The sequence below is a fragment of the Sus scrofa genome, chromosome 5, assembly GCF_054392235.1.
Source record: "Sus scrofa isolate SSC_HxYL_T2T_F1_AM1 chromosome 5, Sscrofa_HxYL_maternal_Yorkshire_Landrace_v2.0, whole genome shotgun sequence".
NCBI lineage: Eukaryota > Metazoa > Chordata > Mammalia > Artiodactyla > Suidae > Sus > Sus scrofa.
The window spans coordinates 602477-629994 of NC_139387.1; the positions used below are offsets into that span (position 1 = coordinate 602477).

At 56.9% G+C, this 27518-nt stretch overlaps 2 protein-coding genes across 16 annotated transcripts in view; one reads left to right on the plus strand and one right to left on the minus strand.

Moving 5' to 3' along the window:
* Positions 1 to 7125, minus strand: part of MOV10L1 (Mov10 like RNA helicase 1) — a 61766-nt gene extending 54641 nt beyond the window's left edge. For 13 of the 15 annotated variants that reach the window (XR_014845513.1, XR_014845514.1, XR_014845515.1 and 10 more), the window contains exons 1-2: positions 2845 to 2971; positions 763 to 947 (exon numbers count right to left, since the gene is read on the minus strand). Coding sequence is in view for 6 of the 15 variants with exons in the window: in XM_085025268.1 (XP_084881394.1) it covers positions 763 to 947; positions 2845 to 2941 (282 nt within the window). In the remaining 9 variants the exon portion in view is untranslated. Of the gene's footprint in view, positions 1 to 762; positions 948 to 2844; positions 2972 to 6891 lie in introns of those variants that run through there. The other 2 variants (XM_085025271.1, XM_085025269.1) reach the window with 2 other exon arrangements.
* A 440-nt stretch (positions 7126 to 7565) lies between these two features.
* Positions 7566 to 27445, plus strand: MLC1 (modulator of VRAC current 1). Its single transcript, XM_003126782.5, has 12 exons — positions 7566 to 7665; positions 8362 to 8599; positions 9765 to 9854; positions 10356 to 10409; positions 10641 to 10742; positions 17752 to 17850; positions 18213 to 18284; positions 19324 to 19440; positions 22757 to 22813; positions 23346 to 23468; positions 25751 to 25903; positions 27199 to 27445. The coding sequence occupies exons 2-12, from the start codon at positions 8420 to 8422 to the stop codon at positions 27271 to 27273; spliced, it is 1122 nt and encodes a 373-aa protein (XP_003126830.3). The 5' UTR covers positions 7566 to 7665; positions 8362 to 8419; the 3' UTR covers positions 27274 to 27445.
* The last annotated feature ends 73 nt before the right edge of the window (positions 27446 to 27518 follow it).

The window sequence follows — 27518 nt, forward strand, 5'->3', positions numbered from 1 at the left end:
AGGACACAGAAATAACTCAGAAAAAAGGTGAAAATTGAATCTACTTTAAGGCTTAAGTGCAAATTAAAGTGATAAGATCCCTTTTCAAAGTGGGAAATAGTTCAGACTGGTAATCTCCAGCCCCTTCTGCCAACACTGGCTACCAGGCTCCTGTCCTGCTGCCGAGCGTAATCAGCACACCGCCGTTACTGCCGGGTCATTTGATGCTGACCATTAAACCGTGAAATGCACGCGCTCTGTCAATTCTACCTCCAGGAAATGAGAACACAAGAATACTACATTTTCAACAAAAAGGGGGAGTTCCTGTTGTGGCTCAGTGGTTAACGAACCTGACGCGTATCCACGAGGACTCGGGTTCGCTCCCTGGCCTTGCTCAGTGGGTTAAGGATCTGATGTTGCCGTGAGCTGTGGTGTGGGTCGAAGATGCGGCTTGGATCCGGCGTGGCTGTGGCTGTGGTGTAGGCCAGCGGCTACAGCTCCGATCTGACCCCTAGGCTGGGAATCTCCATAAGCCACGGGTGTGGCCCCCCCCAAAAAAAAACACCAAAAAAAAGAAAGAGTTGCTGAATAATACAATCCACTAATTGTCTTTACTAACTGAGTAACAGGTCCACAGAATTAACGCTTTTGACAGGAACTGTGGAAAGGACTAGGAGACTAGATGGGAAGCGGTAACTGTCCCCCCACGGCCCCAAACTGCAGCCGGTCTCCGCGGGTTGGACTCCACAGGACTGCAGACCTCGCCGGGAGCGGAGGCCTTACCCGGATGGCCTTCAGTCCACTCGACACTTGGTTTTCCTCCACGAGCGCAATAACCTCCTGGCCAACGTTCAGAAGCACTCTGCTGGTCACGGCCTCGTTGGAGAAGTAGATCAAGTCGTCGATCATGCCATAATCGCTGCAGTACCTCGTCACGACACCCTGGACAGTCTTCAGCTTGGTGTCACCTGAGATGGCAGGGAGAAGGGTGCCCTGACCACAAAGCACACGCACACTCGTTAGGCCTGTGCAGAGACTGGGGTGCTGGGCGCCCTGGGCCAGGAGCCCTCTCGGCCAGAGCACCCTCCCTGAAGTGCCCACAAGGTGGGGTCTGGAGGCAGGCTGCCCAGGCTCCTCTAGGGCACAGACGGTGGACTCAGTGGGGAGAGCTCTGAGTCCAGAGCCGGATGACCTGGGTCTGGATCCCAGCTCCTCCGGTGCCACCTGTGGTCTGGGCCAGGTCTTCAACCACTCAGAACCTGTTCTCACATGTAAAACAGAGACAGGCAGTCTCCGTCCCGCTGACAGAAACCTGCCATGCACAGACCCCTGGGTGGCTGGCATAGGTCAGGAGGCAGCAGGAATTGCTGTCAGCACTGTACCAGCATCTGGGGAGTCGTCAGCTCTGTCACCACCGCCATTATCCTTTTCGTCATCAGTAACACCCGCAGCAGGGTCAGGAGAGTCCGTGTCATTTCCCCGCACCAGGCACTTGGAAGATTCTGGGCTTGGGGAGCAAGTCTGCTATGAGCAGGGCCTGCCCTCAGCCATTCAGGACGCCGAGTCCTCAATGCATCAGGGGACTGAACCGGGGCCCAGACGCCCGGAGACGTGTCTGCTCATTCGCAGACACAGCAGAAAGCTGAGACGCCCGGGGCACAGCACAGCCACAGAAGCCTGCTGAAGCCAGGCCCGGAATGCCACCTGCTGCTGAAAGGGCGCCTTTTACAGACAGGACCCGCATGGACCAAGTAAGGGGCTCCAGGTCACAAAGCCAGCCAAGCAGGCATGACAACTCTGGCCTTCAGCATGCTGGCTCAACAGGGAACTCCAGGTCTGACCTCCCAGCTTCTCTGGTGGAGAACTTCACCTTCTTCGAGGTGAGAGAGAGCACTAGAGAATCACTATCCTGAGCTCAAGTCTCAGACACAGGGGAGGGACTGGGGCAAAATGCCAAGGACCAGGGGGAAAGCCCTGGGTAACTCTGGGCACCGGGGAGGGGCAGTGCGCGGAATCGAGGCACAGCCCCAACTTCAGGAAGGCGGTTCAAAAACATGGAGTTCCCGTCGTGGCGCAGTGGTTAACGAATCCGACTAGGAACCACGAGGTTGCAGGTTCGATCCCTGGCCTTGCTCAGTGGGTTAACGATCCGGCGTTGCTGTCAGCTGTGGTGTAGGTTGCAGACACAGCTCGGATCCTGCGTTGCTATGGCTCTGGCGTAGGCCGGTAGCTACAGCTCCGATTGGACCCCTAGCCTGGGAACCTCCATATGCCGCGGGAGCGGCCCAAGAAATAGCAAAAAGACAAAAAAAAAAAAAAAAAAAAAAAAAAAAACAATTTCAAGCAAAGAGAAGCACGATCCCGCGAGACTCTAAAAAGGCGCTTTAGAACAGCGTCTAAGCACACAACTAACTCCAACTCATTCTGACCACAGGACGCCGGGAAGGCGTGGGGAGACGTCCCGCCCGCGCCTGCGGCGCAGAAGCACGCAACGTGCAAGGAGGGGGCACGACCGAACCGGCCCGGGCTCCAGAGAAGCAAGACTGCTGTTCCAAACCACGCCAGACGCTCTCATGCACGGAGAAGGCCTGTTTTCCCTGGAAGGACAGACCTTTAAGGAAAAAACGCGCTTCGGCTTCGAGGCAGAAAACACCAAAGGTCACGCTGGCATTTCTCGACACACGAAGGCCCTGAACACGGCCCCGCACCCCAGCCCCTGCAACGAGGGCGCAGGACCAGGCTCCTGCGGCAGCAGCCGCTGTCCTAGGTCGCGGGAGAGTGGGCGGTCACCAGCCGCTTCCCGCCCGCCCCGCCGCGAGCGGCTCCATCCCGACCCGCAGCCCTCGCAGCCCTCCCGCGACGCACCTTCCGCGAGCTCGGGCCCCAGCGGCCCGGCCTCCTCCTCCAGACCTTCCGCCCTCCGCCAAAAGAAGGCCACCAGCTTGGCCGCGAGGCGCAGCATGGCCCCGCCGAAGCCTCAGCCGCCGCAGCCGCCCGAGGTGGCCGCACGCGGCACGCAGCTCCCGCCGCCCTCGGCCTGCGCCTGCGCGCCCTCGAGACGGGCCAATAGGCTTGGTGTGAGCGCGCCTGCGCCCAGGCCCCGTCGACCTTGGCCAATGGGCGCGCCCCACGTGCGCAGAAGCCTGTTCGCAGCTGGCGGTTGCGGCCGTTAGTGCGCCGGGCCCCTAGGAGTGGCGCAGGGTGGGCGGGACGGCGTGCCCGGCACGTGGGGCGTGCGCTGGTGGGCGGGGCTTCGCGGACGTGGGCTGCTCCCTCCTCCAGGAGGAGGCGCGGGGCGGAGCCTTTAGCCCGCAGCGTGCTGTTAGGTGCGTCTTTGACAGACGGTCTTTAGAGTTGAGGAAATTCCGTCTGTTCATGTTTTCTGACGCTCTGAGCATGCTTGGGTGTGAAATTTTCTCAAAGGCTTTTTCTGCATCTATGTAAAGGATCGCGCCTTCCCCCCCCCCCCCCATTAGCCTGTTAGCAGGAGTGAGTTATTGATTGTCAAATGCTATACCACCCCTTGCTTTCCTGGGAAAACGTGCTTGGTCATGATCTATTATCCTTTTCGTATGTCGATTTGCCTTTCTCATGTTTGGCCAAGGGTGGTATTTGAATGATGAAGTCATTTTCACGTACGGAGGTGTGGGGAAGTCCTTCTGGCTTACACCTGATGTCTCGAACTCCTAACCAGAACAGCAAACAAGCCTCGCACATCTGCTTTAACACATTCACTTTTGCCGTTAGTTAAAGGGCTATTTAAGTTACCAGTATTGAGCCATATTGCATAAACTTGGGTAATTTCATCTTTTAAGGGATGTATACTTTTTCTTTAAATCTTTTTTAGGGCCACACCCCCGGCATATGGAAGTTCCCAGGCTAGGGTTTGAATTGGAGCTGTAGCTGCTGGCCTACACCTCAGCCACAGCAACTCGGGATCCGAGCTACATCTGCAACCTACACCGCGTCTCATGGCAATGCTGAATCCTTAACCCACTTGGCGAGGCCAGGAATCGAACCTAAGTCCTCATGGATAATCGTCGGGTTTATTAGCGCTGAGCCACGACAGGAACGCCAAGGGATTTACACATTTCATCCATAGCGTCAAAGTATTGGCTTAAGTTGTTCATAATATTTCCTTACCATCTTATTTATTTTTTGGCCACCCCGTGGCATATGGTGCTGCTGAGCCAGGAGTCAGATCCGAGCCACAGTTGTGACCGAAGCTGCTGCACCAGATCCTTAATCCGCTGTGTGGGCAGGGCCTGGGGATGGAACCTCATCTCAGTGCTCCTGAGATACTGCCAGTTCCGTTGTGCCACAGCAGAAACTCCTCCTCTACCACCATCTTTTTGGTGTTGTAATGATGAACCATCTCTCATTTCTGATATCAGACATTTATGTCTTCCCTCTTGTTTGTCTTCATCAGTCTAGCTACAGGTTTATCAATTTGATGTGTGTTTTCAAAAAATACCTCTTTTTTTTTTTTTTTTTTTTTTTTTTGGTCTTTTCTAGGGCTGCTTCCTGTGGCATATAGAGGTTCCCAGGCTAGGGGTCGAATCTGAGCTGTAGTCACCAGCCTACGCCAGGGCCACAGCAACATGGGATCTGAGCCGTGTCTGCAACCTACACCACAGCTCGCGGCAACGCCAGATCCTTAACCCACTGAGCAAGGCCAGGGATTGAACCCGCAACCTCATGGTTCCTAGTCAGCTTCGTTAACCACTATGCCACGACGGGAACTCCCAAAAAATACCTCTTGGTTTCATTGATTTTTTTCTCTATTCATTGTTTTATGTTTTCTATTTTTATTCGTGCTCTGACTTTTTATGTTGAAAAATTAGGTAATGACTTTTGGAACTTTTTTCATGTAAGTATTCAAAACTATGTATTTCTCTAAGTTCTGATTCAGCTACATTGTACAAAATTTGATGTGTTGTAGGCTAGGGGTTGAATCGGAGCTGCCGCTGCCGGCCTACACCACAGCCTCAGCAATGTGGGATCCAGACCCCATTTATGACCTACACCACAGCTCACGGCAACACTGGGCCCTTAACGCCCTGAGCGAGGCCAGGGATCCAACCCATGTCCTCATGGACACTGACCAGGCTTATTACCGCGAAGCTACAACAGGAACTTCTGAGAAAGCCGGATTCTTAGCCCATTGCACCACAAGGAAACTCTAGCACTATATTGTTTAATTTCTAAATATTTGAGGATTTTCCAGATATTTTTCTGTTAATAATTTCTAATTTAGTTTCATCATGGTCAGACAATAAAATTTGGATGAATTAATTTTTGGAACAAATTTCCTGAGGCGTTCCTGCTTACACACGTCTCTTTACACGTATGTTCCGTGCGCCACTGGAGACTGTGTGTGTCCTGCTGATGTTGTCTGGGGTCCGGTTTGGATTTGAAGGGCACGTTCTGGTTTTATGGAGTCAGTCCCATGGGTCTTATCGACAGCCTGGCCTTGCCTCTCTGTAGATGCGCGGTATTGTCATCGTCCCTCCTGGGGGCGGGGACACTCGCTCTGCAAACACAGGGCGCTGCTAAGCCCCGTTTTGGGCCCATTGCTGGAAATATACACGGGAATAGGAAAGGTTCCAAAGATTTACTGAGCGAGTGGGGAGAGGACTTGGAATGAGAGCGTGCAAGACGGAGGGCTGAGAGCTTGGGCTGAGCTTCCTGCAGGGGCGCCAGAGGAACGAGAGGTACAGGGGAGCGTCCACTTCGCAGGGCTGCTCCTTGCATCTGTTGGCCCAAACCTCTCCCCTGGATTCTGGCCTCTTCAGCTGAACTTATCAGCATGTCTGCTTGGACATCCAACAGAGACCGCAGCCTCATCATCCGATGAAACTCCTGACCCAGTCTTCTCCATCTCAGGTGAGGCAGCTCCTCCTGCACCACTCGGGCTGAGAACCTTCCAGCCTCCCGAACTCCTGCCCTTTCACACCCCATCACTCGGACCACAGATCAGGTGGGCTTTTCAAATGCTGGTCCCCCTTCTCATTATTCCCGCCACTGTGCCTCAACCCCAGCCAGCACCTGCTCTCACCTGCTGCCGCACAGCCTGTTTCCTCCCAGGGGCTGGCTGCTCCTCTGCCCAGAACCTTCCGGCAAGCCCCTGTCAGAGTCAAAGCCAAGGCTGTCTCCATGTCCTCAGGTGTCTTGTACCTGGATGTCTCACCGCACCTTCCCTCACGTGGTCCCTGTGACCACCGTCCTCCAGCCTGCCACCTTGGGGCCCTTGCACCTGCAGTACCTCTGCGCCAGCTCTCTGCGCCCCTGCCCGGTTCTCCTCCTGCTCAGGGAAGCCAGCCTCGACTCCCCAGGCAGCACCCGGATGCCCTGCCTTGTCTTACCTGCCATCACGGAGAAAGTCAGGGGCGTCACCACCGAGCACACGCATTTCTTTGTCTTGCGTGTGCCCGTTAGACGCCACGTGGCAAGGACACGGGCTGCTCTGCTCACGCTGCACACATTCGCTGGAGGGCAGCGTGAGCGTCGAAGTGTGAGCAGCACCCCAGCAGCACAGAGGGGGAACGGGTGCCTTAGCCACTGTGGTTTGATCGAGGAGTGGGGCTTGTTCTAGAAACCAGTGCTGCCTCTAGAAACAAGGAGAATCTTCCCTGAGAGGCTTCCGACCAGAGACCCGTGAGGCATTTGCCTCACGATCTCTGATTCAAGGCAGCTTGTTTGTGTTTCTTAGACGACAACTTTGCAAAGAGACAGAAATGGTGAAATTGCTAAACACTTTTCTCAAACAAAAGAGAAGCGCAGAGTTCCATTGGTCAGAGAATTGCTGCTAATTCTGTTTATAACTTCAAAAGAGAGAGGCAATCAAGGCCTTCGGGAGGCTTTTCAATCGGTTCAAAACCCCGTCCTGACTTCCCAGTTTGTGAAAATTACCTCGAGTCCTCCTCCTGCTGGGTTAAAACTCTAAGACGACGGCGCATTCAGTGATTCGGACCTGAAGCCTCTGCTCAAGCTTTTATGTGGGCTTGCAGTTTGAGGAGCCAGTTTTTCAGAAGGCTTTCCACTTCCCATGACACAGAGACTGTGGCTGTGACCGTGGGTGCCAGTGTCTCTGGGTGAAGGACACGCCCGTCCGTGCCCTGTGCTTGGTGAGCAGAAATAAAGGGCACCGAGCTGCCCACAGGAACTAGTGGGTCAGAATCCCAAGCAGCTCGAGGGCCAGGCCGGCCAAGCTGAGCACAAGCATGTGTGTGAGCTCGTGGGGGAGTTCCCTGTGTGACCGCAGGGGATGGAGAAGGGCTGCCTGGAAGGATGGAGGCTGAAACTCTGTTTCCAAAACAGGCGCCCACCCTCCGCCCGCCAGGATCCTGTGCTCCGTGGGATTCTGCACTGAGGTCCACTTTTCCGGCCGAGATGCCCTCCCTGGCGCCGCAGCCTGTCTGCCGCGAGTGGACCTGGGGAGGCCCCTGGGCTCCGGGCCGAGCAGAGCTCTGGGCCAGCGGTTACACAAGCCCCGCGCACCAGCCAGGACCCCTGCCTCAAGTCCTCATTGAAATTCAGGGCGTGCTCCTCCCTCCCTGGCTTAAGGGCAGTTCTGCTGGCCCTTTGTGGTCTGTGAAAAGCTCTTGCTGGAAGCCCAGGGCAGGACGGCCGGGTAACAGCGCCCCTCACCCGGAGGCCGGCTCCCAGCCTGGGACCACCGCGGAGGTAAGAGGGGACAGGGAACCCTTCCGAGTGCGGGCGCGTCTCCTGCCCCGTTAGTGCCCTGAGCCATGCGGCCAACTTGCGGGAAGCAGCACATCCTGAGGCTGCTGATGGAAGCGAAAGTTGTGATGTCGGGGGACCCAGGTCAGTGAGAGGCTTAAAGCCTGCAATCCTGCCGCCATCCGCCGCTGTTTCGGTTGGTTTCCCTGGGAAAGCGATTGCATTCGCTTGTGGAAATGACTGCTTGTTTTCAAGTTCCCAGGACTGGGAGCCAAATGATAGTTCTTTTATTGAGAACAGCATAAAAAGTATTTATTGAAAACAGCTTATTTGAGGTGGTCTCTCGGGGCACAGTGGGTTAAGGATCCAGTGTGGTCACAGCAGCAGCTTGGGTCACTGCTGTGGTGTGGGTTCGACCCCTGGCCCGGGAACTTCCAGGTGCCCTGGGCTCAGAGAAAAAGAAGAAAGAAAGAAAGAAAGAAAGAAAGAAAGAAAGAAAGAAAGAAAAGAAAGAGAGAGAGAGAGAGAGAGAGAGAGAGAGAAAGAAAGAAAGAAAGAAAGAAAGAAAGAAAGAAAGGAAAGAAAGAAAGAAAGAAAGAAAGAAAGAAAGAAAAGAAAGAAAGAAAGAAAGAAAACTTAATTATTTGAGAGTCTTTTCGAAGTGATGATAAGTTAAATTTGTGATTTAATCACAAACAGGTGGCAGCGTAGGTGCCCAGCCCTGCGGCCGCTCGCGTCAGCGTCTGTCCCGAGAGCCATGGCCCGGGAGGAACAGTGCAGGGAGGAGCTGGGCTACGACCGGGCACCCACCCTGGAGCGGGGGAGGCCGGACGCCCGCAGCTACGCCCCCGACGCCAAGCCCAGTGACCTTCAGCTCTCGTCCAGGCTGCCCCCGTGCTTCAGCCACAAGACATGGGTCTTGTCCGTGTTGATGGGGGTAAGTGGCTCGCCAGGACCATGCGACTCTGCCCCCAAGGGTCCCCGGCCGGGGTGGGTCCTAGGCGGCTGGGAGAGAGCGGCCCCGGGTCATGTCTGCGTCTGAGCACCTCGCGGGCGCTGCTGCGCTTGTTGGCGGCGTCCTCTGAGTTCTCGGCTCGTGACTGTCTGTCACGCGGGCCCTGCTGGCCTCTGAGCTGTGGCTGCCGCGGCTGCCGTGGCCCGGACGGCCCAGGGCTGACAGTCTGCTGGGGGGTCTGCTGGGCCAGGCGGCCTGACTCCTGGGCCTGCGTGGGTGGGAAGGGGCTCCGCCCTCAGGACAGGCCTGTGGCAGGCGAACAGCAGGACAGTGACCTGAGGCAGGAGGCCAGGGCCAGCAGGGAGCTGGGGCAGGCGTGGGGCCCGGGGCATGGCCCTCCTGACATGCTAGGGTAAGCGCTCAGACGGCAGCCAGAGCCCTGCGGTGGCCTGGGCTGGCGCCTCTCTGCAGGCAGGACCGCAGGGCTCCACCTGCCTGGGGCTGAGGTCCAGGAGCCCACCGGGACCTCGCCCCTCTGGGTGCCCCGTGCTCCTGCCCGCCCTCCCCCCACACTGAGACCCAGTCCCCCCGAGGCTGGAACCCCCACCACGCAGATCAGAGAGGATGCTCCTCCGGGTGGGGCGGCGGTCCGTCGGTCACCCCCTCTCCTTCCGGGGCGTCCTGGACTCTGCGCAGCGCCCCCAGCAGCCTGCCACCCCAGCACATGACCCCTCACTTAGGGTGTGCTGAGGTGTCCGCTGCCCCCGGGCCCTCGGGGCCCCCCGTGCTCTCGTCACAGGGCGACCCCTGGTCACCACTGGCCTCCAGCCTGTGGCAGCGGGTTTCTACCTCCGGTGCCCAGAGCAGGGCGGGTCCTATTCTCGACTCTGCGTCTGGACCAGGGCAGGTCCCTGCGGTCCCTGAGGCTGTGCACGCCGGGGGCCTTCTCTGGGGACAGGCGCCACTGTTCTGAATCTCCCCTGTCGTGAACAAGTGTTGAGGCCTAGCCTGCCCCCGAGGGCGGGTGGCTGGGGAGTCAGGTCGGGCGGGATCCCCGCCTGGATGCCGGCGTCGTGCGGAGTTGGGCTGTGGTCGGAGGCCAGGTGTTCAGCCTCGGCCGGCGCCTGAACGCTGCTGCCGTCCGCAGAGCTGCCTGCTCGTGACCTCGGGCTTCTCGCTCTACCTGGGGAACGTCTTCCCTTCTGAGATGGATTACCTTCGCTGTGCCGCGGGCTCGGTAAGTAGCATCCCTCTGTCAGGCCCGAAGTTTGCGGTCACGCAGCTGGGGTGTTTGCTCTGAGAGTCACCCTTTGCTGCCACGCGCTCCTCATTCAAAATCTCTTCATAGGCTTGGGCTTCAAAGAGTATTTGTTACTTTTGAAAATGATGGATGAAGCAAGACTGGCGCCTGTCCCCCTCGCCACCGCCCTGCCCCCAGGCTCTCCCTCGGCCTCGGCTCCTGGGAGGGCACAGTGGGGGACCCCCGAGGGGCCCTGGGCTCCTGCGCCTTCTCCTTCCCTTTCTGGGTACTTCTTACTAAGACGCCTCTGGTCACAGGCAGCAGGAAGCTGGGACCGTCTCCAGCTGTCCTTTCATCATGAGAACAATTAAAACTGTTTCCAGAATAACGCATTTTGAAAGACCTGGAACCCTTCAGCGTGGGGTGGCGGAGGAGTGGGTCTCGGGCAGGACCCAGAGTGACCGCAGGGATGCTTTCCCTGCTCTGGTCTCTTCTCAGTGCATCCCCTCGGCCATCGTGAGCTTCGCGGTCTCGAGGAGAAACGTCAGCGCGGTGAGTCCCCCTTCTGGCCCATCTCTGTCGACGTGGGCAACTGCACAGCCCCCCCAGGGAGGCACCCCTGCAGCCCACGCCCCCGTCGGCCCTGCTGCCTCCTGCCACCCTCGGCCCCCAGCGGGCTCCTGCCCGGCGGATGCTACGGCCACGTCCTCCAGATTTGTGACTAAGGACCAGCAGCGTGGCTGAAGCTCACGTCGCCTCTCCACCTCCGGTCTTGTCTTTCAGATTCCCAACTTTCAGATATTGTTTGTGTCCTCGTTTGCTGTCACCACAACGTGTTTGATCTGGTTTGGATGCAAACTTGTCCTGAACCCGTCAGCAGTGGACGTGAGTTCTGTCTCCTCCTGCCCTTCTCCCTCGGGGCAGGTGCCCGGGGCTCCCGTGCTCCTGGCTCTGCTGAGCCCAGGGGGGCACAGAGTCTGGGGGGCACAGAGCTGGAGTCAGCGAGCTCTGTCTGTGGGATAGGAAATTCCTGGAAGGTACCCAGGACATGTGTGCCATGGCCTTGAGTTTGACAAGCTTTGAGAGTTTTATTTATGCTCCTGAAGAAAAGAATTGTCTTTAACTCCTTCACTGATTTCAGTGGATGGACTTACTGATTTTTGCATTTCTTTTACACCGGTTCTTTTTTTTTTTTTTTGCCTTTCCTTGAGCCGCTCCCATGGCATATGGAGGTTCCCAGGCCAGGGGTCTAATCGGAGTTGTAGCCGCCAGCCTATGCCACAGCCACAGCAACATGGGATCCGAGCCGCATCTGCAACCTACACCACAGCTCACGGCAACGCAAGGTCAGGGATTGAACTCGCAATCTCATGGTTCCCAGTCGGATTCCTTAACCACTGCGCCACAATGGGAACTCCTTTACAAGGGTTCTTAAACAGTAACATAGTAACGCGTAGTAATGCATTTCACCAGATTTTCAATCCTGCCAGCATAAATCAGGCTGTTACAGGCCTTGTCGTTTAAATAACAATGCAGCCGAGAAAAATCTCATGGGAAATGGGACCTGCTCAGAGACACCTTTGCCCTGTGTGAACACATTTCCTTTAAGATCAGGAGAAGGATGGGGTGGCCAGAGGACATCTCAGTCAGGCGTGTGGGGCAGCAGAAATGGACAGACATGCAGCTCTGAAAGGAACACCTGTCCTGCCCTCATCTGCAGAAGAGATGATTTTCTGCTTTCCTTCCTTCCTTCCTTCCTTCCTTCCTTCCTTTCTTTCTTTCTTTCTTTCTTTCTTCCTTTCTTTCAGGGCCGCACCTGCGGCATATGGAGGTTCCCAGGCTAGGGGTCGAATCTGAGCTGCAGCAGCCGGCCTCCACCACAGCCACAGCCACAGCCACACGTGATCCCAGCCACGTCTGTGACCTGCGCCACAGCTCACGGCAACGCTGAATCCCCAACCCACTGAGTGAGGCCAGGGATTGAACCCACGTCCTCAAGGATACTAGTCAGATTCATTTCCGCTGAGCCACGACAGGAACTCTGATTTCTGCTTCCTTGACGTTTGGTTTATTAAGCACATGTACCAAGGTTGCTGGATTGAAAATCAATATAAAACATTTATGCCAGAAATTTTTGAAAATGTTACTTAAATGAAGATATCATTTTATGGACATAAGTATGAAGTTCTTGGGAGTAAATGTAGCGAAAGTTCTGGAGACTGGTAGGAAATCATAAAGCCTCCCTGAAGATTGAGGCTTCTTTACTGAAGAGGCACTAGGCAGAGGTGGGGACACTTGTCCAGGGGCCCAGAGTACGTGCATCTGCAGGCAGGACCCGGCAGGTTCAGGTGGGGACCAGGGGCCAGGGATGGAGCCCCTAGAAGGAGAGGCTGGGGGCTCACCGCACCCCACAGATATCCCAACAGGACAGGAGAGCCGCCCCAGGGGTCCGACCATGGTGGGCTGGGACCCTGCAGTGTCTGACCTGGCACCCCGCTGCCGCCCACCTGCCTCTGTGAAGATCCGGCCCTGGACGCTGAGGCTCAGGGGAGCCCAGCACACCCTGCACACAGCGGGCGCACGCGCTGTAAGGACACGAAGAGTGAGGCGCTCCGGCTACGGAGCCTCAGGAGACAGTCAAGGGCAGCGGGAAACCGCGGTACCCACGGACAGCTCTGCCTAGCCTCACTGGTAACCAGAGGAGGTAAATCGGGACCACGAGGGCATGCCCTTTCCAGCACCCAACGGGCAGGAGGCCCAGGCACCTGCCTCTGTCCAGCAACTCTTACGTGCTGCTGCAGGCTCTTTGGAAAACCGCAGCATCTGCAGGTCCCTTCTGAAGAAATACACCAACGTCGTCGGGGACCCGCACGGCACACACCCAGGAGAAACACACGCACGTGTGACCAGGCAGGGTGTTCCTAGCAGCACTGTTGATTGTGGCAAAATCCCTGAACCTAAACAAATATTCCAGTGTGTCTAGACCGGTGCCCCCGAAATACACTAAATGGATGAGTAAACGGTGAAAGCTGCTGGGCACACCCTCTCCAACCTTTATTATTATTATTATTACTTATTAATTAAATTTTCTTTTTACTTCTTAGGACTGCCCCCATGGCATATGGAGGTTCCCAGGCTAGAAGTTGAATCCATGCTGCAGCTGCCGGCCTACCCCACAGCCACGCGGGATCCCTTACCCACTGAGCGAGGCCAGGGATCAAACCCGCATCCTCGTGGATACTAGTCAGGCTTGCTACCCCTGAGCCACAGCGGGGACTCCCTCACTGGAGTTTTGATGTGCGTGTCTCTAATAATGAGTGATGTTGAGCATCTTTGCATGTGCCTGTTGGCCGTCTGTACGTCTCCTCTGGAGAGATGTCTGTTCCGTTTTTCTGCCAATTTTTTGAGTGGGTCGTTTGTTGCTGTTTTGACATTGAGCTGTGTGAGCCATTTGTATAGTTTGGAATTCAGCCCTTGCCGGTCATACAATTTGAAAATATTTTCTCTCATTCCATAAGCTGTCTTTCTGTTTTGCTTATGGGTTCCTTTGCTGTGCAAAACTTACATGATTGATTAGGTCTCATTTGTTTATTTTTGCTTTTATTTCTATTGCCTTTTGAGACTGATCTAGAAAACATTGGTACAGTTGATGGCAGAGAATGGTTTGCCTACATTCTCTTCTAGGAGTTTTATGGTGTTGTGTCTTATATTTAAGTCCTCCAGCCTTTCTGAGTCTATTTTTGTGCGTGGGGTGAGGGTGTGTTCTAGTTTCATTGATGTACATGCAGCTGTCCAGCTTTCCCAGCGCCACTTGCTGAAGAGACTCTTTTCTCCATTGTATATTCTTGCCTCCTTTGTTGACAACTGAGCATAGGTGTGTGGGTTTGTTCTGGGCTTTCTATCCTGTTCCATTGAGCCCTATGTCTGTTTTTGCGCCCGTACCATGCTGTTTGGAATACTGTAGCTTTGTAATGTTGTCTAAAGTCTGGGAGGGTTATGCCTCCAGCATTGTTCTTTTTCCTCAGGATTGCTTTGGCAATTTGGGGTCTGTTGTGATTCCATATCAATTTTAGGATTATTTGTTTTACTTCTGTGAAAAATGTCATGGGTAATTTGATAGGGATTGCATTAAATCTGTAGATCGTTTTGGGTAGTATGGCCATTTTAACCATATGAATTCTTCCAGTCTAAGAACGGTGTTTTTTGTTTTTCTTTTTTTAGGGCCACACCCACGGCATATGGAAGTTCCCAGGCTAGGGGTCAAACTGGAGCTGCATCTGTGACTGTGTTACCGCTTGCAGCAGTGCTGGATCCTTAATCCCTGAGCGAGGCCAGGGATCGAACCTGCATCCTCACAGAGACAGTGTTGAGTCCTCCACCCGCTGAGCCACAGCAGGAGCTCCAAAGTGTGGTCTTTAAGTCCTGGTTTGCTGGGCACTCTTGCTTTTCGAACCGTAACCGCGTGCTGCTTGTTTCCACACGCGTCAGGGCGATCTTTCCGCACCTTGTCCATTAAATGGCAGATTTTCCCGAGGGTGAAACGCTCCTGCTTGAGATAAGCCGCGCGGGCCACAGGGTACTATTGACAATATTCTGCCGGTCAGCCCGGCAAGTCCCGTGCTCGGGATTTCTCAGCAAGTTTCCTGAGTGGAATGGGCCTAAACTGCTCGTGTCTGCTTTCGGAAACAAGGCTGTACTGGCCTCATAAAGCGAACAGGGCAGCTCTTACCTCCCCCTGATCTTAGGAGCCTGGGCCTGAGAAGAATGAACTGCGCGAAGCGTGTGCTCGCCTGTCGGATCCTCTCCTGCCGGGACTTTGGGGAGGGCGGCCTTCATTCTTGGTGGTAGTTTTCTCTCTCTTATTGTGTCAGATTTCGGCTTCTATATTTTTAGGAAAAGTTTATCCATGGCATCCAGGTTTTCAAAATTATAGGGTTATGGTCGTTCACAGGCTTGCTCACTGCGTCAGTTCGAGCCAGGTGTGGTTGGTTCTTTGTTTACTGTGTTTCGTTGTGTCTCCTGTTGGTCCGTTCAGAGAGCCAGCTTTGCTCTGTTACGCTCCCCTGGTGTGTTCGGCGGTCCTTCCCGGCCTCGGCGGTCTGTGCCTCGCTCCTCCCAGGTCCGTGGGTGCCCCCGGCCCCTGCCCTGACGCGTGAGTGGCCAGTCCCACCTGGCCTGCTGGCCTCAGAGTCCCTCGGGCCCGTGGGAGCCGCGCCCAGACTTGAACCTGCCCTTTTCACTGGCCTTTGGTTCCGAGTGTGTGCCTCTCCCTTCGGCCTAGACCCGCTTCCCACCCCCTGCCCCCCTGCATCCAGCAGGTGGACTGTGTGCTTCCGCCCCTGCCGGTTTAGCCCACGGAAGATGCGGATGGGACCTTCCAGAGAGGACGGATATCTGCTCCCCGGCCCCAAGCCCTCGGGGATGTGGGTGGACAGGGGTTGTGTCGTTTACCAAGGCCACAGCCCCTCCCAGCCTCAGTGGAGGCCGCGGCCGTGCAGCTCCCTTTTGCCCACCCAGTCTTTGGTGAGTTTTCCTCCCATTAAACTTCCTCTACCTCCTGCTCTTGGGTGTCCATCTGTTTATTGCCAGGACCATGGGTTATTTTTATTTTTCTATTTTTATTTTTATTTTTTGTCTTTTTGCCTTTTCTGGGGCTGCTCCCACAACACATGGAGGTTCCCAGGCACGGGTTATTTTTATTTTTATTTATTTATTTATTTTTTGTCTTTTTGCTTTTTCTTGAGCTGCTCCTGTGGCATATGGAGGTTCCCAGGCTAGGGGTCTAATCGGAGCTGTAGCCACCGGCCTACGTCACAGCCACAGCATCGCGGGATCCAACCCGCATCTGGGACCCACACCACAGCTCACGGCCACGCCAGATCCTTAACCCACTGAGCAAGGCCAGGGATCGAACCCACAACCTCATGCTTCCTAGTCCGATTCGTTAACCACTGAGCCACGATGGGAACTCCGGCATGGGTTATTTTTAAAAGTCACTCATTTATCATTGATTTCTAATATTATTATGGGATTTCTAATATTATTACCATTAACCAGAAGTAAAATTTATATAACCAGAAGTAAAATTTATATAATTTATATAAATTTATAAAAGTAAAATTTCATATGGTAATTCTGTGTTTAATTTTTTGAGATACTGTCAAATGCAGGAATATAGAATGTATCAGTTCTTTGGAACCCACCAGGGTTTGTTTTGTGGCCTAATAGATGGTTACTTTTTGTTAGTGTTTCCTAAATGCTGGAAAAGAATGAGGGTTCTCTGTTTTATTCTGCAGACCAAACTAATTAATTGCATTTATTAAAAAAATTTTTATTGAAGTATAATTGATGTGCAATAGTGTGTAAGTTATAGCTGTGCACCAGTGATTGACAATTTCTGAAGTTTATACTCCATTTGCAGTTATTAGAAAATACTGGCCATATCCCCGTGTTGTACACTGTTTCATAAGCAGTAGTTTGCACCTCTGCCCCCGTCTTTCCCTCCCTCCTTCCCTCGCCCCGCTGGTAACCACTAATTTGTTTTCTGTATCTGCACGTCCGTTTCTTTGTTGTTGTATTTATCCATTTGCTGCATGTTTAAGATTCTACTTATGTGATATCACACAGTATTTGTCTTTCTCTGTCTGACTTATTTCACGAAGGCTAAGACCCTCCAAGTCCATCCATGTTGCTACAAATGGCAAAATTTCATCCTATTTTATGGCTGAGTCATATTCCGCAGTATGTATGAACCACATCTCCTTTATCTAGTCCTCTGTCGATGGACACGTAGGTTGCTTCCATATCTGGGCTGTTGCGAATAGAGCTGCCATGACCATTGGGTTCCATGTAGCTTTTTTTCTTGGCTGCACCTGCAGCATGTGGAGGTTCCTGGGCCAGGGATCGAACCTGCGCCACAGCAGTGACCCGAGCTGCTGCAGTGGCAATGCTGGATCCCTCACCCTCTGCGCCACCAGGGAATTCCTGGGGTGCTTGCGGATTTTTGAATTAGTGTTTGTAAGTGCATGTGTTTTAAGTGAAGGTTTTTCTCATTGCTCAGGCGTGGTGAGGCCAAGAGAGCCATTGCGAAGGTTGTTTGTTGCCGCGCCTGAGCGGAGGGGGCAGGCCATGCCCGGGGCCACACGGGGAGGCGCCCCCCGGCCAGCCGGCCGGCTGCAGGCAGCAAGAGGGAACACGTGGGCAGGAGCCTTTCCTGTGGTTTCTGCAGGGGGAACGCGGGGCAGGCGAGCAGGATCACGACTGGCCAGCGTGCATGACCTCGGTGGGCCCAGAGGCGCTATGGGGGGCCTGGCCCTGGTGAGCAGGGCGGGCGGAGGGCGGCCCTGAGTGTGAGGGCCCCATGGAGGCTCCCGATTGCTTGGCTTTATATCATAGAGTAAAATCAACTTTTTTGGCATAACGTTTTGTGACTATTAACGTAGGCATGGGGTCCTGTAAGCGCCAAAGTCAGGACACAGATCCGCTCTGTCACCCCAACACCCTGGTGTTTTCTGTTTGGGGCAGTGGCACACGGACCTGCTATAAACGTGTACAGGTTTTGGTGTGAACAGCAGTTTTCTCCCCATTAGAGTAAACACCCGGGAGGGACAAACAGCAAGGCAGCTGTTAGATCGGGGTTGGCAGACTCCAGCCCCAGGGCCCCGTCCAGCCCCTGAGCCAGCAGTGGCTGAAACACCAGAAACAAAACCAAAACCAACCAACCAACAAAAAGACATAGGTGAGTCCGAGGTGGCGTGTGTGCCCAGCGCCTGGCTTTGGGCGGCACAAGTGGCCCGGACTTTGCACAGGCGCCGCCCGCTGGTGGGATGGTCCAGGTTTACGGGCTGGGAGCGAAGAAGCCGGTCTCACAGACGCACCTGTTCTCCTTTGGCAGATAAATTTCAACCTGATCCTGCTGCTCCTGCTGGAGCTCCTCGTGGCGGCCACGGTGATCATGTCCGCGCGGTCGGGCGAGGCGCGCTGCAGGCGGAAGGTGGGTCCTGCGCACACAAGGGGGCAGGCCGGGCGCAGAGTGTGTGGTGGGTGGAAACGGGGGGGGGCACCTCCTCCCTAGTTTGATTCTGATCAAGCACCACCCCTGGTCCTGTCACCTGCGGAGACCAAGGCCAAAGGAAGTGTCACCTCCTAACTAGGACTTTGGCAGCTAAACACATTTTCTCAGGTGAAGAAAAAAGTCTGTGTTTGAGCTGTGCTCTCACGCCTGAAGACCCGCGGGGGCGCCTTCCAGATGCTCGTTTATCGCAGCATCACGGGCGTGATGGCTGGACGAGGCCGGCCCGTGCCAAGGGCTGGGGGGCGGCTGCCCCCCCGAGCTGAGGTTTTATTTCTTTTTAGGGTTCTGTCTCTGAGAGCACCAACATTCTGTATGAAGTGGCATTTCCTGGTCGAGTCCTGAAGTCCTATTCCGTAAGAAAAGCTTTTTTCTTCCTCCTATCTTAGGTCATTCCTGGAGGGTGACTGGTGAATGCGGCGTGGGCGTGTCCACGGTAACACGAGCTGTCCTGGGGGACAGCGCGCCCCTTTGACTCCCGTGTCCTGGTTTCAGGGATAAATCACGTGGTCACCCTCCCTTTCTTTTTTTTTTTTTTTTTTTTTTTTTTTTTGGTGTTTTGTCTTTTTAGGGCCACACCCGCGGCATATGGAGGTTCCCAGGCTAGGGGTCAGATGGGAGCTGTAGCTGCCGGCCTACGCCAGAGCCACAGCAACACGGAATCCAAGCCGCGTCTGCGACCTACACCACAGCTCATGGTAATGCCGGATCCTTAACCCACTGAGCGAGGCCAGGGATTGAACCCGCAACCTCATGGCTCCTCGTTGGATGAGTTTCCGCTGCACCATGACGGGAACTCTGGGTGGGGGTTTTTGATTCCTTTTTGTAATTCTGCAGCTTTTCATCACAGATGTGTAGAGGCTGGGCTTTTAGTTACGTACACGTTTAGAATTCCTTCTTTCCGCTTTCCCTCTTTTTCATCATGTGGCAACTCTCTTACCTGATTAATAGCTTTTGTCATAAAACGCATGCTGTTAATGTAACTGCAGTTACCTTCTGGTGAATCTTTCCCGATGTGTCTTTCCGTCTCATTTCACCTCTTCCTGCCCTTGCCTTTGGGCGGTTTCCACGCCGCGGGCGCTGTTCTCACGTCCTCCTCAGCCGCCACTCTCTGGGGCCGATTGAATCCAGCCGGTTCATCACTCGGAGCTTGATTCCTACGTATTTCTCCATCTTTTTGTTTCCTATTTTCCGTGCCTTTTCTCGCCTTCCTTTGAATTGGCGGGGGCCTCCTCCCTCCTCTGCCAGGGATTTGGGTTGAACACGGCATGTTCCGTGTTCCTTTGGAGGCTGCCCTACCTTCTCGGCAGGGGCGCCCTGCTCCTCCGCCCCGAGCTCGCGGGACCCTCCCGGCCCCGCCGCAGGGTGACGCCGCGCTCGGTGGTCCGCCCCCAGGTCATCGAGGTGATGGCCGGCATCTCCGCCGTCCTCGGAGGGGTCATTGCGCTGAATGTGGATGACGCCGTCTCAGGCCCCCACTTCTCGGTGGCGTTCTTTTGGATCCTAGTGGCCGTGAGTACATCCCGGGCAGGCCGCTGAGTGCCAGCCGCAGCCCCGGGCCCCTCGCGCTGTGGCTTTGGTGGCCATTGGGCAGCAACACGTGGGGGCCCCGGGGTGGGAGCGGGCCGGGTGGGCGGAGCAGCACCCTTCCCCGCTGCTGGCAGTGTCCTCGTGGTCCCAGACCAGCACCTGGGAACCGGGGGTGAAAGGAGTCGGCAAATTAGCTGCCGTTATTACTTTACGTTTCTTGTATTCTGTCTCCTGAGTACTTGCAGTAATCCAGGAAACACTTGCTTTGTTATTTTACGTAATTTTATAACATAAAACGTTCATTTTGTTTTATGACATAGTTTTAAGCTAGCACACTTAGATTACTTCGGGTTGAATACGCCACGGTAAAGGCTTAGGCCACACCCCCAACAGCTACCATGCGATGTGCTTATTATATGGTCACTGCTTTATTTTATTTTATTTTATTTATTTTTTTGTCATTTTAGGGCCCCACCTGTGGCATATGGAGATTCCCAGGCTAGGGGTTGAATCGGAGCTGTAGCCACCAGCCTACACCACAGCCACAGCAACTCAGGATCTGAGCCACGTCTGTGACCTACACCACAGCTCACGGCAATGCTGGTTCCTTAACCCACTGAGCGAGGCCAGGGATCGAACCCACAACCTCATGGTTTCTAGTCCGATTCGTTAACCACCGAGCCGTGACGGGAACTCCAAACAGTACTGTTTTAAACGTGGGCCTTTTGTCCTTTTAGATATAATTCCAAGTTTGCTTACATAATTTAATGTTTAATGCTGCACTGACATGCAGCCCGTGGAAGGTACGGCCCCCAGGCTGCACCCCCTTCGCCGGGCCTGGGCTCCCATGCCTGCCTGGAGCCCTCGCAATGGCCCTGCACCCCCACATCTCCAGACGTGACACGACGCCCCCAAAGGGCCGCCTGTGCTTTATGCTCGGACGTCACCACTGAGTAGTCACCTTGCTGTGTCCCTGTGTCATGTGGTCTGTCCACCCACCTGCGGGGGCTGATTCTCGTGAGTGCCGGGATGTGAGCGTCCCAGTCTCCGCCCTGACCTTGTAGCTCAGCCTCGGGGAGGCGGAGGGACGGAGGTGGCCGGGCTGGACTCCCGGTATCCTGGGCTAGTTGTCCCCCGTGGCATCCGTGCCCAACCTCGCTGGGTCCCAGGACCTGAGGGCTCCAGGGCCCCTGGGACAGGAGCCGAGAGCCAGCAGGGCAGGGCGTGAGGTGCAGCCACGCCCTGGAGGGGGCGCTGCCGGGCCAGGCGGCCTTGCAGAGAAGGGTCAGCCTGGGCCTGGCGGCTGGAGAGGAGGCCTGGCTGCACGTCTGGCCTCTGAGACTCGGAGGCACCAGAATCAGGCCCCGGTGTGTCCAGCCTCCTGAGGGTGCTCAGCGATCTCTGTGTTTCCCGAACTTTCTCCCCAAACCCGCTCTCCTCCAGGGGCCCTCCTGCTGGCACCAGCCTCTCCCCTGCTCCCCAGCCCATGCCCTGGGTGCTGTCCCCTCCCCCAGCCACCCTGAATCCCCCGGCCACTCCCTCCCCCACAGCCCTGGAAGGAGGGGCAGGATGGGGTGTGCCTGGGGCAGTGAGCCAGCGCCTCGTCTACGGGCACCGACAGGACCGAACAAGTGAGCAGATGGTCACCTGGCCTCCCCTGGGTGGCCTCCTGCCTGGCTGGTCTCTGTCCACGGCCCCTCCTCTGCTCACACTCCAGCAGCCAGAAAACCCTTTTGAAAAAACAGCCTCTCGGAGTTGACTTCATGGCTCGGCGTTTAACAAATGCGACTAGAATCCATGATCCCCGGCCTCACTCAGTGGGTTAAGGATCTGGCGTAGCTGTGGCTGTGGTGTAGGCTGGCAGCGGTAGTGCCGATTTGACCCCTAGCCTGGGAACTTCCATATGCCGTGGGTGCGTCCCTAAAAAGACAAAAAAAACCCAAAAGCAAAACAGCCTCAAGGAGTTCCTTCTGTGGCGCAGTGGGTTAGTGATCCAGCTTGTCTCTGTGGAGATGCCAGTTTGATTCCCAGCCATGCACAGTGGGTTGAGGATCCAGCATTGCTGCAGCTGTGGCCTAGGTCACAGCTCTGATTGGATCCAATCTCTGGCCTGGGAATTTCCATAGGAACGGCCCAAACAGAAAAGAAAAACAGCCTCAGGAGGGATCCCTGCATTGACACCTGAGCCTCCTCACGCCCCCAGGAGCAAGCGGACACCCCAGGCCAGGAGCCCCCAGCTCTGCTGCCACGGCGCACTCTGGCCCTGTGCAGGTGCCGCTGTTCCTGCCGCCCCAGGACCTTTGCACATGCTGCCCTTCGCCTGCTTTGTCTGCTTCCCTCCTCAGTCCTCCTCCTGCTGCCCCTGAGCCTTCCTTCTGAGCCCCTAACAAATGCAGAGCCCCTCCCAGCGTGGCCAGTCCCACCGGAGAGGACTGGGCTGCTGCCCGGGTCTGAGCATTTCCTCCTCCCTGGTGGGGTGCGCATGTAACTGGAGCCTAGACCCGCCTGGGGTCACGGGCTCAGCAGGCTGGGCTGGGCACCTGGACCCAGGGTGGGGGCAGGTACATGGCCGGGGAGGGCGGGCCCAGCCCTCAGCAATGTCAAGACTTGTGCTCCCCAAGCTTCCCTCTGCCTGAATTGTGTAGAACTAAATCCAGCGCCTTAAAATCGGTGGACAAAGGCACGTGCTGATTACACAGGAGTAGGGGTGCGGGTCTAAGGGAGGAGTCCACAGTCCCCTTCACCCAGTGGTCAAAGCCTAGTGGGCAGGGGACTCCCGAGCCTGCCTGCCGGCCCTACAGCCAGCTGGCGCACACTCCGGACGGAAACTCACCCTCCGAAGGCAACAGCGGTAAGAATCAGGGAGGTCCCCCATCAGTCAGTAAACAGACGAGAAACCCAGAGCGGGCTCACTGATCGGCTCCTGAGGCAGCAACAAACACAGCTACGGCCAGGACGTCACCCGGACAGTTGCGAGTTTGAAGGCAGCCCCTGCCTGGGACAAAGCGGTTGAACCCGTGTTAACTTTCCCCGGTGCTGTGCGGAGCGGAGCGGCCCAGGAGCAGGGGTGCCATGTCTGAGGGCAGCGTGGCCATGCAGGGCGCCCAGCCACTCGGTCCCGCAGCCGTGACAGAGCCGAGAGTCAGGGAGCGCTTGGTGCTTTGCAGGAGCCCCTCTGCCTCCCCACTGCCGTCCCCGGGCCCCCCTGGTGACCAGGATGGCCTGAGTCAGAGAATCACGTTTGGGATCTGACTTCTCAGGCTGTCACCGCTGAAGTCTTTCTTCTTCCTTCTTTCAGTGTTTTCCAAGCGCCATTGCCAGTCACGTGACAGCAGAGTGTCCCAGCAGGTGTCTGGTAGGTGAAGCCCCGCCCCAGCAGGGCGGCCGCCCAGGGAACCAGGCTGCAGGGGGGCAGCTGGGGGTGGGCACCTGAGGGGCGTCTCCGCCAAGGCGGTGGCCAGCCCTCCAGCTCCCTCCCGCGTCCTGTCCTGTTGCTGATGTTGGACAGTGACAGTCCCCGACTCTGGCCTGGATGCCCTCAGCCTGAGTGCTGACGTCGGCCGACACTCAGGGCTGGGGCCTTTGAGCAGGTCCGGGGCCTGCTCTCCAGGGGGGGAGGGTCCTGGGAGGTTCAAAGACAGGCCTGAGGGCACTGGGAGGCATTGACGCCTAAGTGCTCTTTTGTCCGGAGGGAGCTGCACCCAGAGAGAACCCACGAGACGTGTGGTGTTCGCGGAGGGAGCGGGCACAGGGAGACGGGTTCAGTTTCAGCGCCCCGCGCGGGGCGGACACACCCCAGCTCATCCATTCGCGCACCGCAGCCGTGGAGCCGCTGCTGCGTCCGGCGGCGCCTCGGGGCCGCTGACAACGCTCTCGTCCGCCCGCAGGTGGAGGTGCTGGCTGCCATCTGCAGCCTCGCAGCCCCGCTGCTCTTCACAGCCTCCGGGTACCTGTCGGTCAGCGTCCTGAGGGTCACGGAGCTCTTTAAAGATTACCCGCCGGCCTTCAAGGTGCGTCCCCTTATTTTCTTTCACACCTTCTAGAGACATGTGCCCCTGAGCCGCGGCGCACTCACCACTGAGTTGGACGGCTTGTCTGGCCAGAGCTGGCTCTGCACCTGGCCTGACCCAGGTGGGGCTGGTTCTGCTGATATGGTTCTCTGGACAGTGAGGCGTCCATGCGCCGTCCTCTGATGCCCGTTCTGTCCCACGGACGCCGGGCCCGGCTCTGCTGCCAGCCCCGGCCGCTCAGGCTGCTTCTGTGCTCCTGCTTAGGCCGCTCTGCCCAGTCTCCTGCAGCCCCGCGCCCCCCGATGCCCCTCCACACAGGCGTCTTGGATTTTCTTGGCCTTTCAGAGTCCATTCGTGTTTGTGTGGAGTTTTTTTTGCTTTTTTTTTTTTTTAGGGCCGCACCCGCAGCACATGGAGGTTCCCAGGCTAGGGGTCGAATCCGAGCCGTAGCCGCCGGCCTACACCAGAGCCACAGCAACGTGGGATCCGAGCCGCGTCTGCGACCTACACCACAGCGCACAGCAATGCTGGATCCTTAACCCACTGAGCAAGGCTGGGGATCGAACCTGCAACCTCATGGTTCCCAGTCGGATTCGTTTCTGCGGCGCCGCGAGGGGAACTCCCAGTCGTGTTTTAGCGTCACTGTTCGTCCAGTTTCATGAGAGACCCGGCTGGTTCCTGCATAAACATGCGGGGAGGGAGGGTGTCTGTCTGGAGGGGCTTCTTGGGGGTCGGGCCTCTTCGCCGCAGCCTCAGGCAGCAGGTGAGGTTAGTCCTCAGACGCCCCGCGTTGTGCCAGGATGGACGGTGTTTGTCCCCAAATGTTCATCAGGAGAAACTTCAAACATACAGAAAAGTTGAATGGTTAGCGCAGTAAACACACATTCCCCGCGGTTTTCACGTGTGTCCGTGTGTGTCCACGTGTGCTTCTGCTGCCAGGGGAGCACCCAGGTGCACATGCGCGTGCACACACACACACACGTGGGCGTCATTTCCCCAAAGCATCTGAAGGCCGAGGCAGGCGCTGGAGGTGACCTTGGCCCTTACTCTGGCATATTTCAAAACTGAGGACAGCGTCGTGCGTGCCCAGATCCCACGGCCACCCTGGGCTGAAGTTCCAGGTGACAGCATCTGTGTCCAGGGACCATGCCGAGAAGGCACTCGGGCTGAGGTGCTCACAGCCCGAGGGTCACGCTGCACTCTGGCCTCTTTGGATCCGGGAGTGTCCCCAGCCTCTCCCCGTGACACTGAGTCTGGGAGTCCCAGCCGGTCGTCTGGGAGAGGGGCACGTATGGATCTGTCACCTGTGGCATCAGTGCAAGGGAGTCCAGGGTGCAGGGTGTCACCACCCTGCCCGGTTTGCAGTGGCTGCCAGGGTGCTTCCCGGGAGGCAAGCCATCCTCGCGGGAAGGAAGTGCCCTGGGGTGTCAGCCCCGGCACCCAGCAGACACCTGTCCCAGCCCCTGTCACCTGCAGGCAGCGCAGCTGGCTGGTGGCCGCTTGGGCACAAGCGGTGCCCGGGCTCTCACTCCTGTCAGGCTGTCCCTTCCGGGCCACCTGAGAGCCCCACGGAGACGTGGCCTTGTCATTGTCTGCAGAGCAACTTCCGTTCTCTGACGCTCAGGGTGGCCCAGTTGGTTCCCAAGGCACTGGCTCTGGTCCAGGGCACTCCTCAGACCCTCCTCCCGGCCGCAGCGGGACCCTCCAGCCTCCAGCCTGAGCCCCAGGCCACTCTGTGGACGGTGCCCGTGTCCCACTGCCCCAGAACCCAGTCCCGCTCTTCCCTCCGGCTCAGGGCCCACCAAGCCGACTACTGACACGTAGCTGGGCCCCTCCGCCACATCCCGGACTCTTGGCGAAGCCACAGGTGGTTTTGGTGGCTCCCCTGTGGACCCGTGTGGTCGCCGGGGACCCTGGGAGACGTGACCCAAGCAGTGGCACCATCGCAGGGTTTGGCTGCTTGCGGGTCACCTTCGTGACTCTCAGTTAAACCCAGGACGACAGAACTTAGAGCAGAGTTGACCTCAATTCATTCGCTGAGACAGAACGACTGCTGCTCAGGACAGTGACATAGCAGAGCAGCCGAGGGAGGGCCTGGAACTGCTGGAGCCAGATTTACTCAAGTGCTCACGTCCTGTGCTCTGGGAGCTGAACCGCCCTCGGGCACAGCCCAGGAAGCAGGTTGGCCCCTTGCCTGGGCCAAGGGGCCGTGACGCTGGGGCTGGGGGTGGCCGAGGGCCAGGAGGGGGCCCTGCATGGCTCACTCCCTGGTGTCCACACAGCAATCCCACGACGTGCTCCTGCTGCTCCTGATGCTGGAGCTGCTGCTGCAGGCGGGGCTCAACACGGCCACCGTCATCCAGTGCGTGAACTTCAAGGTGGGCGCCGCCTGGGACGCGGCGCAGACCGGCCAGCAGGAGCGCCCCGCGGGCGAGGTGAGCAGCCTCCGACGACTCCCCAGCCTCGCAGGGCTGCCCCCCCGGGCCCCGCAGGAAGCAACACCCACCCCCGCTCACTTCTTTCAAGGCTGTTTGGGTCGCTTGGTATTTTTTTAAACACCCCAGAACAATCTTGAAAAGGTAAAATATGTTATATATTTTTAAGCCAAGTAGGCAAACACAAACCCATTTCTGAAAAAATATTACGGACTGAATGCTTCCATCTTTACTCTTACAAACATTGAAAAGAACTTTGTAAAGATTCCTGGGGGTCACGGAGGCATCCTGCCCCGGCCCCACTCACTCGGGACCGGGCTCTGCAGCAAGGGGGTGCCACCCACCCTGCTACAGATGCGGCATGAATGACCTCTGGCCCGCAGGCTCTGGAGGGGTCACGCCCGCCCCTCGGCCAGTCCCAAGGTCACCTGCTCTCTGCTCAGGCCCTGGCTCTCGTCTGAAGGGCTCCGCCCCGGAGCTGCCTATGCGGTGCTTTGACCGAGCACACCGGCCCCTGTCCTCCTTGTGCACCTGGGCGCCTGCTGCGGGCCCTCCAGGGCCGCCCCCGAAGGCCGCCACTCTCCCCCTCCCATCTTAAGTCTCACTCCTTTGGTCGTTGCTTTGATCCCCTTGTGGTCAGTCTCCCGGAGGCGGCTTCGTCCTGAGCCCCACGCGAGGGCCACCTGGTTCTGTGTCAGGACGCCCAGGGGCAGCATCACCCAAGAGCACTCCCCCCAGGTTCCAGAACAGCGGGTCTGGGGGCTCAGGGGGCCAAGCCCAGCAGCTGTCCTCAGCCTGGTGACCTGGCCTCAAGTGCCCCCGCTCCTGGAGCCATGCCCCGATGGTGTCTTCACAGCCTCCCAGGCCCCTTCCCCCACCCCCTTTATTCCTGCACCATGGTGTGTGTCACTCCCCCAGCCCGTGGGTATTGACGGATCGCCTGCCGAATGCAGACACTGCTCTGCCAGGCTGGGATGCAGGCCCACAGGAGGAGGCCTCACAAGGCAGGGGCACATCCCACCTGAGCCCCTGGTTCCCTGGCTGTCAGAAGGATGCCCAGCCACGGCAGCCTCCCACCCCTGTCCAGAGCCCGCCCCAGCCCTGGCTCTGTCCCTGCCAGAGACACATGGTATGGGACGTAGGCAGAAGCCCCAGAGTCTAGGGCAGTGGCCAGGCCTCCCAGAGGGGCTTCCCACAAGCTGAGAAGGACTCTCAAAGTAACAGAGCTGGGAGCTCCCCGGTGGCCCAGCAGGTTAAGGATCCAGAGAAGTAACGCTTTGCCTGTCTCGTCACAGGTGGCCAGAAGCCCCCTGAAGGAATTTGACAAGGAGAAAGCCTGGAGAGCCGTCGTGGTGCAAATGGCCCAGTGACGCGGACAGAGATGAGGCCCGGCCTGCTGGCCAGCATGTCAGCCACACAGACGCTAGTTGTCCCCAAGCCGCTCCCTCCCGCCTGCCCTCTCCCTCCTGTAGCCGCAAGGGGGAGTTTTCATTTCTTAGGTAGTTTAATTTTGGAATAGGCAAATGTTGACTATTTTGTGCTTATCAGAGGTCAGTTCATGCTCCCAAGGTGGCCTGACTGCAGGAGCAGCAGCTTGGGCCCGGGTGAGGGAGGG

Coding starts and splice junctions, on each gene's coding strand:
- MLC1 (XM_003126782.5), top strand. CDS start 8,420: ATGGCCCGGGAGGAACAGTGCAGGGAGGAGCTGGGCTACGACCGGGCA. Junction 8,600..9,764: donor TCTTGTCCGTGTTGATGGGG/GTAAGTGGCTCG, acceptor TGCCGTCCGCAG/AGCTGCCTGCTCGTGACCTC. Junction 10,743..17,751: donor TGAACCCGTCAGCAGTGGAC/GTGAGTTCTGTC, acceptor CTCCTTTGGCAG/ATAAATTTCAACCTGATCCT.